Source organism: Mus musculus, chromosome 1 (assembly GCF_000001635.26).
Source record: "Mus musculus strain C57BL/6J chromosome 1, GRCm38.p6 C57BL/6J".
In the NCBI taxonomy this organism is placed as follows: Eukaryota; Metazoa; Chordata; class Mammalia; order Rodentia; family Muridae; genus Mus; species Mus musculus.
In genome coordinates, this window is record NC_000067.6 from 85,109,165 (window position 1) to 85,118,814 (window position 9,650).

Consider the following 9,650-nt stretch of genomic DNA (forward strand, 5'->3'; position numbering starts at 1 on the left):
GCTGTCACCTGGCCCTTGTTACCTCGGAATCCAACTAAACCCAGTTCTTCTTTTCCGTATGAGATAACTGTCTCAAATATCTGTGGGCCTTGGACCCAGCCTGGGCGGCCCTAGTAACACATTTAAAGGCAGATCTTATCAGAGACAAGGGACAAGAGAGAATGGGACTTACCTGCTGCTGAGTTCATTGTCGCCTCCTGCCATCCCCTACACAGACTCCAAGGAACCGGTTCAGGGTAGACCGAACCCCTCTGAGTCTCTGGGAAGCCCAGAGAGAACTCCTTCAGGGGCCTCCAAAGAGGAGAAAAAGGAAAGTGAAATTGCTTAACTATGACAACACTGCACTAATGCACTGCCCTCCACCCCTAGTCTCTGCCCCAGAGGGGAGGAGCAAAGACAGCCCAAGTCCCCAGAAACCTGGGACGCCTGCTGCCTTCTAAGGAAAGAAGGTGGAAGGGTCTGTTTCAGCGAAGGGCTCAGAGCTGTCTAAGGCCAGCTGGCTGGTTAGGATAGGAAGAAAGTGGTCCCTTAACCCTAAGCGGGGGCGGTGCCTGGAAAGACCAGGAAGAGTTAGATTGTCTGCAGTCTCTCAGACTTGGAACTGTCCTGGCACCCTAGTAAGTCAGAACCAGAGAAGCTGGGACCTGATAATTGAGCAGCAGAGTAGGAAAAGTCGGGTGTGGCTTCATAAAGTTTTTGAAGCTTCTGAAGGTAGCTAGAGCAAGAGACCGCCCCCAACCCCGCCCACACACCTCCAACCAACCAAAGGCAAGTGCAGAGAATCCAGGCAGAGCTGCTTGCTAAGGTGTGACACTGACAGCGAGGCAACACAGGGCTTCAGCAATTTCACCATGGTCTTGAGAACAAGAGGCATCTCACAGAATTCGGAAGTGGATCACAGCCGAGGCTATAGCCAGTCGGGGACAGTATCATTTTTGAAGAATGGGTGCCTTACATTTACTCTGCACAACTGTTGCTCTTATCTGGAACGCTCATTCTCATTCTGTAAGTTAGAAAACCAGCCTGAAGTGGAAAGGTAAAGAAACAGGCGTAAAGATGCAAATAAAACAAAAGCAACCAACAGAAGCCTGGAAATAACAGGCAAAACAGAGGCTGGAAATAACAGGCAAAGCAAGGTGGCTAGGGACGAGGGCCTGTCCAGGGCTCCAGGCTCAGACCTCTGCTGAAGAGGTACAAATTACTGACCTGCAGGAACAGGTCCCAAGAGTACAGGGATGCAAACAAAGCCATACACCAAAAAAAGTACACTTTATGTCTTCATTTATATGGCATTTCTGCGCCGGTCAAACTTAGCTGTGTAACCGATGATCTGTGGTTCTCTGGAGCTGGAATCTGAGAGGGGGTTTTCTGCCAAGAACAAGGGGATTTTAGGAGGGCAGAGGACTCGGCCTGTGTGATCACTGTGGCATGATTATATTTGGTAAAGTTCACCAAAATCATCACTTTAGGTAAATGCATCTTTAAAACTGTGTTGAACGTATAAGTCTAATGAGCTCTCACGTGGTGTGAAATACCAGGTGAGGTTTTACCATCATTACTGTAGTCCTAGTATGTGTGACTCCAAATGAAATCTTTGCCCTTATTCATATCTGTCTGATGTAATAACTTTTCTTGCTTTAGAGGTTTCTCGAGGGTAGGGTAATTTTCTGACACATAAGCATGCTTGTGATTCTTGTGCAGACTCACACACACACACACACACACACACACACACACACACACACACACAAGCATTAATGCACACTCAGTCCCCATCCCTGAGACACTCTGGGCCAAGCCTCTACACACACACACACACACACACACACACACACACACACACACACACACACATACACACACACACACACACACACACACACACACACACACACACTCAGTCCCCATTACTGGGACACTCTGGGCCAAGCCTACTGTTCTAACTGTACTTGGCTGCAAATTCTACCGTCGGTGTCTCCATAGGAAGTACAGAGAAGCTCTGTCCTGTGTGGGCTAGCCTTGGTTCAAATCTAAAGTCCCAGAGGCCTCGTGGGTATCCTGGGGGTGGGGAATTGGGGTGTCTTGTGGATCAAATACATTTGGGAAATATTAGACGGGGTTACATAGAACTCTTCTCATTTGAACACTCAGAGACCCTAGCTCAGACTCTTTCAAGAGTCACTTGGTTGCCTTTTGTTTTATTTCAATTTTCTCACATAGTGATCCTGACAAATTCTAGACATTTCAAAGATGCCAGCTCTGGTTGTTGTTGTTGTTGTTGTTGTTGTTGTTGTTAATTTAATAACTTCTAGCAATTTTTTTCAGGATAACCTTCACCCCAATGCAGTTTGAGAACACTTCCTAAAGGTTACAATGAGACCACTGGGGGAATAGATCCCCAGGTTAGGAAGGGGACAGTGGACACACCCTTCCCATGTTCTCCAGTGTTAATCCTTTGCCTCCCTGCCTCTCACTCCACTCCAGGCAGATCTGGATTCCCAGCAAGTGCCCCTGAAACCCATAATGCTAACCACGCTGGGGAACCGCACAAGGCAGGGGTGGAGGAGTGGAGGGCAGAATTGGCATGGCTGGCTGGCTTCCTGCTCAGTGTGCTGAGATCACTTTCGTTTTTCTTTTCTTGAAGCCTGACTCCCCGCGGGACTTCCAAGGCAGCATAACTTCGGGTCCAGACTGGGCTGTCAGGCGTTTCCAGGAAGGATCCAGGAACCCCTTAACTAATCCAGGCAGTGACCTGGGAGAACTCGGGAGAACCCGTGGCAGCCCTCAGCATCCAGGTGCGTTCTGCTCTTGGGCTCTGCAACTAGATTCCTGATTCTTGGGGTCAGCTTTTGTCTGCTGTACCCTAGACTCCCCAGGTTCTCTCTTTGCTAAGTAATCTTGTCCAGAGACTGGAGCATGGCTCCGGATCCTGGCTCGGACCCTGGAGTGGAGGTGGATAAGAGGGAGGAAGGGGAGGGGAGGGGAGGGCAGTGAGGGCTTATACACACAACTCTTTTTCTGAAACAGACTTTGGGGACAGTGTCCAGTGCCTATTCCCGAGGTTGGACCTTGCAAGTGTCCACGGTGGGCGGTGCCGCTATCATCTTCCAACACTTGCCTAATTATGGAGCTATTGGGAAAGAGAAAGTAAGGGGCGCCCTTACTTCTCTCTAGCGGGGGTATGGATGGTTTTTGTATGTTTGCTTTGTTTTGGTTTTAGTCCATGGTTATTTTACTGAAATACATTACTGTGCGTGAAAATTCAAGGGAAATGTAATTTTTACAGCTGGTGAACCTGATTCCTGATTTCCGGGTAGGCCTTCAGATGTGTTTTGCTGAATATCACTTTCAGAAGATCCCGGCTAAACTTCTTCTGTACATTGCTGAGGATGTCGTACACGACTCTCTCCAGTGGGACCAGGTTCTTACATGTTTCTTGATATTCCTTAAAATAGGGAATGCAGAATTGTGTCATGATGGATTTATGGGTTATATGAGGCTTACATTGGTTCAAACACCATTTCTCTTTTTTTGTAAAATGTCTGAGTTTTGCAAATACCGAGGTGACATCTTACATGTCCTCTGTACTAACAGACCCTAGCTCATCTGAAAGAAGCTCTGATGCTGACAAATAGTAGACAGGGAAGAGAGGGTTTGATGAATAATTAAATGATATGTCTGTAAAAGCCAGGCCCTAACAGACCATGAGTGGCAGCCTTGGGGTCCAGACAATTAACTCCCCAAGGACTGAGCTGGTCTGAAGAGCTTGAGGAAACCAAGTGAGCATAGCATCCTAGCCACAGGGCAAAGAGAATGCATAAAGAAGAAAAGGTCTTTGTTATCACCGCAGATCCCATCACTGACCTGTACCTCTCATTCTAGGGCTTCAGAGTTGCCTGAAGTTCCAGGACCAACTTGAAGATAGAGAAGCAAACAGGATTCCCCGAGTTCTGTCCTCACATGACCCAACTGCCTCTGGCTCTGGGATTTGGAGTAAGTAGGCTTTGGAAGGCAGCCCAGCTTAGGTGTGTCTACTTGCATCCTAGTATCTGTTGTTACATTACACAAGTGACCCTGGGATGCTCTGCACTTCGGAGCATTCCTGCTTGCTATTCGTCGCTGTCACCATGTGCCTCAGCCTCAGTTACTGCAGAGGTGAATGTAAATGGTTCCTGTGATGTCTATCCCTCCAGTTATCTTCTGACTTACAAAGGTGATGTCCCTTCATCCCTGGAGGTGCTTCAGCCTGTTGGCTGCACCCAGAAGTACAGCATGATACAGCACAGGGCAGGCTTGCTGTCAGGACTGAGTTCATTCTCCACACTCACCTGAAACTTCTGCTCCGAGATGAAGTCTCGGTCTCGAAGGCTCATGAGGAAAGGAAACGGCTTGGTGATGGCACTTGCGATCTCCACCTTGTTTTCTTTGAAGTGCTTGAACATGAGCTGATAGTCATCTGACTCCTCTTCATTCTGGTCCTCTGGGATTGTCCTAGGGGACAGATTTCCATGCAGAAGTAGATACTGGTTTACAAGATGCTACCAATGGCTGGATAATTACTGACATGAAGACTGGTCTGCTAATATAAAATTAAAATTTTAAACATCTCATTTAGTGATCAAGTTCTGGTGCTTTGAGTTTGATTTGCTCGGGATAGGGTTATCATCTGTAAGTCTGGCTTGCCTAAAAGTTACTATGTAGACAAGGCTATCCTCACACATAAATTTCACCTGCCTCTGCTGCCTGAGTGCTCAGATTTAAATTATGTTCCATCATGTCCAGTACTGTGATTAGTTTTAATTGTCAACCTGACACAATCTATAATCATCTTGGATTGTATGAGTCTTAATAAAGGATTGTCTAGATTAGGGTAATCTCTGGGTATTTCTGTCCAGGGTTGTCCGCATTATGCTAGTTGATATGGAAAGATCCAGTGCACTGTGGGTAGCACCAATCCCTAGGTAAAAGGAAATGGCTTGGTGGCATTAAGTGTAGGGAGCAAGTTGAACACTGACAGGCACGTTTGTACTCATTGCTCTCTGCTCTTGACAGTGGACATGACCAACTGCTTCAAGTTCCCACCTAGACTTTTCTGCAATGATGGCAGGTTCTGCAAATCACTGGGGGTGCTCTTCTATGTTCCATGCCTTCATGGAACACGGATACTCTCCCAGCCCCCAGTAGCAGAGAGCACCTCACTGCTTTGCAAGTTCCAGTCCTTCCGGTTGGTTTCTCTTAGTCAGCACTATAACTGCCACTGTGTGCTCCCACCACCACCACCACCTCTTCCTCATAGTCACCCAGAAGAAATCCTATCTTCCTGCTCCCTCTGTGTTCCACACCCATAGGTACCACCTTAAATAAGTATTGCTTTCACAAGGAAATCCCCCCCAACTCCCAACCCTCCTCCTCCCCTCCTCCCCCCTTCTCACCCCTCCCACTCCACCCCCACCCCCACCCGCCCCAGTCCAGGGGCAGGAGCATAGATAGGTCTCTGGACTTGGCTTGCCCCAGGGACTTCTCTTCAAGGCTCTTTCAGACTTTTGGTCAATTGTCTGTGTGCCTTCTGTTTACTTTGTGGGTGGCACTGGAGGTCAGAAGTGGATCAGTCTTGTTTTCTGTTTTGTGTCTGGCTACCTTGTGCCTCTGTTTATACCTAAACAACTAACAAATCAGGACAGTGGCCAGGACACTATGAATGCCCATACCAGGGCCTATGCTGCCCTCTGCTGGACGGTCCTTGTACTGCGCATTGCGTGGATTGTTTATCTGGGACCTTATGCAGAGGCTTGATTGGTCAGGGTAAATCCATGCCCTTGCCCATCATGCTGTCATTTGATTGTCATGATGGAACTCAAGAAAAAGGTAAAAGACTCAGAGGAGCTAAAATCCACTTAGGTGCTTCTGAATGCTTTTTTTTTTCCTTTACAATGAAAAAGCGAATATTCCCAGATGCCTCTTTAGTCTTTTTTTATGAAACACTTAAGGAAGCAGGAGCCCAGATCCATGCTGACTGTTGTCCTCTTCTTTCACCCCAGAGGAATCTCCTCTTGCTCTGGGACGGTGAAAAGCCATAGCGGGGAGACTCAAAGGTCTGTGGTAAAGTCACAGAGGATCCAGGTGGGTCCTGGAATGGCCTGTCTTTTTCTTACAGGAGCCTCAAAAAAGTGCATTCAGAATGAGGCAGGAGATTGGCTAACTGTAAAGGAATTTTTAAATGAAGGGAGAAGGGCCACATCAAAAGACTGGAAGGGCATTATATGTTGTAACGGGGCAACATTAAGACATCTGGAGCAGGTATTGTAATGACCAAGGGTGATGGATTCATATCCTGGAAGAGTGGGTGGAAATTCAGTAGCAAAAATGTAGATAAATTCCCATTTTGACTCAACAGCATGACTTACAAAGAGCCAGATGTTCAAGCAGAAAACATTGTAGATGGCAAAGTTAGAACCACAGATAGATGCACATGATGAAGACCTAGTGCAAGCAGAATATGCTGAGAGTAATGGAGGCCAAGGTTTCTGTGATCAAGTAAGATTTAAGAAGCTTAGCCGGGCATGGTGGCACAAGCCTTTAATCTCAGCACTTGGGAGGCAGAGGCAGATGGATTTCTGAATTTGAAGCCAGCCTGGTCTACAGAGTAAGTTCCAGGACAGCCAGGGCTACACAGAGAAACCCTGTCTCAAAAAACCGAAACAAACAAACAAACAAACAAACAAACAAACAAACAAACAGCTTTAAGAAGCTTAGCCTGGTGAGTTTGAGTAGGGATTGGAAGGAAACCAGCTGCAGCCAAAGAATTCCTTGTGTCCTCAGTCTGATAAGACTTTATTGAAAGCCTGGTTCATATGGAACGTGTGAGATATTTTCAGCCACTTCAACTGTAGCAATCTCCCTTCTACACCTTGTGACACTCTCTTTCTAACTTGTAACAGTTGCAGAAGGCATGAGTCATTGCAATTCCTAGACATAGCCTCCCCATAATATGCAAACCATTATCACAAGGTGCCGCCCAGTGTTTGTTTCCTCCTCTGGGTATCCAGGCTCATTACACACCAACTAAACGGGGGCAGGTAGGTGCAATACAGGATCTTAGTTGATGGTGAGAGCACAAGAAACAAACAGCCTTCTCAGGAGACAGCTCCTTTAATTGGAGCAGAAGAAAGGCCATTTATATCTTTGGGGAATGGGTAGAGGCTTTTGAGGGGAATAGACATCATTGACCAGAGCCAGGGTTCTGGGAATGCCTTATTTACATGAAGAGGAATCCCAGGTGCTTGCCAAATGTGACCTTATAAGGAGAGAGGAAGTTGAACCTGTAACCTGGCTGCCAGGCTAAAGGGCCACCTCAGGGTTGGCAGAGGTTGGGAGTGTAAGGCTACGTGGACCTGGACGTGCAGGCCCAGGGCAGGAAAGGAACAGTCCTATTCCTGCTGGTCTCAAAATGAGATTTAGGGGGTTTGGATATACCTTGACTCCTGTCTTGACACACACACACACCTGCCCCAGTTGCATGGCTCCCCAGCTCCACAATAGGGGCACCAGCAATATGGCACGGAGGCAAGCTTCAAACCTGAGTTTGATCACCAGAACCCAAGTAAATGTGGAAGGAGAAAACTGACTGCACAGAGTTGACCTCTGACCTCCATGTATGACTGTGGCGAGTGCTCATTCCCATAGTAATAAATAAAGGGTTTGTTTGTTTGTTTTTTCTAAATACACACCAAACATCACAGGGATGACCATGTATGGGTTTTACCTGGAGAGGATGAATGGAAAAAGAAAATGGGGAAGGGACTGAGGAAGGAGAGCTTGGGCCTTAGGCCTAAGTAAAGGGGAGAGTTACCTTATCACTAAGGGGAAACTTAAAAGGGGAGTGGTTTGGGGAAGCTCGTTTCTCTTCCCACACCTAACCTGATATTTAGATACAGGTGTTTCCTAAAGGGGGGAAACATCAATATTCACAAGAGAAGAAACTTCCAGAATAATCTCACTTGTCAACCTCTTCTCTTTCAAAAAGGACTTTTGTTCTGTACCTCCAGGAGTAAACCTCAAAAGAAGGGTGCCTAGCAGATGAACTCCTGACCTGATATGTGCTCAGCTCCTGTGCTCGCTCGCACTCTATCTCTGTCTCTGTCTCTCTCTGTCTCTGTCTCTCTGTCTCTCTGTCTCTCTCTCTCTGTGTGTGTGTGTGTGTCTGAACTTTGCCTTTGAGCCTCTGAGTGTCCCAGCTCTGAGGTCCTTCGTAGTGTGGTCCTCATCACAACTGACCCAGCACTGGGGTACATGCTCACGATGTCCTTGTTCATTGACTTACAATGGCAAAGTGCATGAATACTAGACAGTAAAAATAAAGCTGTTGGTGTCTCTGTTCGTTTGAAAACTATCTTGATATTAAAATGGATATAAACTAAAGGTGTCCAAAGGAGACGGCTTTCGTGCAAGAAGTAAGCATGAGACCAAGTGTTGTTCAATGCCACACACTTAGTGCTTGTGGCAAGATGATCCAACCAAGCTTTGTCTGCAGAGACCCCCCTCCCCCTCCAGGGCAAAGGGCAATCACCTGGCAGAGTCACTAACTGTCGTCAGCCTTCCTTACCCCTTAGGTGTGTTCTCCAGGCATAGTCCTACCCATAAGCTTCTTTAAATGAGAAGTTCTAGCAGAGATGGTGCTGTGTCTCCTTGGCTTGAGCCTTGGCCAGTTTCATTCAAAGTTTAAAGATTCCCCCCCCCGCACCCCCCCCCCTGCCCCCGTGTCACTTACAATGTAAACCAACCTTTATCATGCTGATTGAAAGACACTGAGGTCAAGAATGCTTAGTGTGCGGTCACTACCAAATTCCACTGATATTATAAAATATATTGATACTAGGTAAACTTTTAAGACACATATAAAATCCCATAGCCATTGCTATGGCCTTGATGTTCCTTATCAAGACCTGTGTTGACATTGAATCTCTATCATGAGTTAGTAGGAGAGAAGCTTAAGTCATGTACGGCAGTGGTTCTCACCCTGTGGGTCGAGGGACCTTTGGTTCTCAGGAGTCACCTAAAATCATCGGACACATCAGATATTTACATTACAATTCATAGAGGCAGCAAAGTTATAGTTACGAAGTAGCAATAAAAATAATTTTATGGTTGGGGGTCACCACAGCATGAGATACTGTGTTGAAGGGTTGCGGCATTAGGAAGGTTGAGACCCACTAACTTACACAGTATTTGGAGGTGAGACTCAGGAGGTAACGGAGCATAATGAGGCCATGAAGGTAGAGGTAGAGAGAGCCCTTGTTCATTAGGACTGTGCCTGTGTAGGAAGAAGGGGTGAAGCCAGGTTGGCACCTCACACCTACCATCCCAGCCCTGACGAAGCTGTGGTCACAGACTCAGACCCTCATTCATAAGTGTGAACAAACAACTAGAAACCTGCAAAGAATCAATAGAAAAAAAAAAGAAAGAAACGCTGGGCAGTGGTGGTGCATGCCTTTAATCCCAGCACCTGGGAGACAGAGGCAGGCGGATTTCTGAGTTCGAGGCCACCTGGTGTACAAAGTGAGTTCCAGGACAGCCAGGGCTATACAGAGAAAACCTGTCTCAAAAAAACAAAATACAAAAGAAAAGAAAAAAAAAAGAAGAGGAGGGGAGGG

General features: G+C 46.8%; 1 protein-coding gene, 1 long non-coding RNA gene and 1 pseudogene across 3 annotated transcripts in view; 1 reads left to right on the top strand and 2 right to left on the bottom strand.

Moving 5' to 3' along the window:
* A530032D15Rik (RIKEN cDNA A530032D15Rik gene) overlaps positions 1-1,133 on the bottom strand; it is a 22,159-nt gene extending 21,026 nt beyond the window's left edge. Inside the window, exon 1 of one of the 2 annotated variants that reach the window (NM_213615.2) lies at positions 173-689. In NM_213615.2, coding sequence (NP_998780.2) covers positions 173-204 — 32 coding nt within the window. In that variant the 5' untranslated portion in view covers positions 205-689. Of the gene's footprint in view, positions 1-172 lie in introns of both variants that reach the window. The other variant, XM_006496502.4, reaches the window with a different exon arrangement.
* The window catches only part of A530040E14Rik (RIKEN cDNA A530040E14 gene), a 7,946-nt gene extending 3,072 nt beyond the window's left edge, over positions 1-4,874 (top strand). Inside the window, exons 2-4 of the long non-coding RNA NR_163968.1 lie at positions 2,645-2,795; positions 3,287-3,421; positions 3,883-4,874. This is a non-coding gene — a long non-coding RNA (RIKEN cDNA A530040E14 gene). The remainder of the gene's footprint in view (positions 1-2,644; positions 2,796-3,286; positions 3,422-3,882) is intronic.
* Gm35498 lies at positions 2,707-9,359 on the bottom strand (annotated as a pseudogene).
* Between the last annotated feature and the right edge of the window lie 291 nt (positions 9,360-9,650).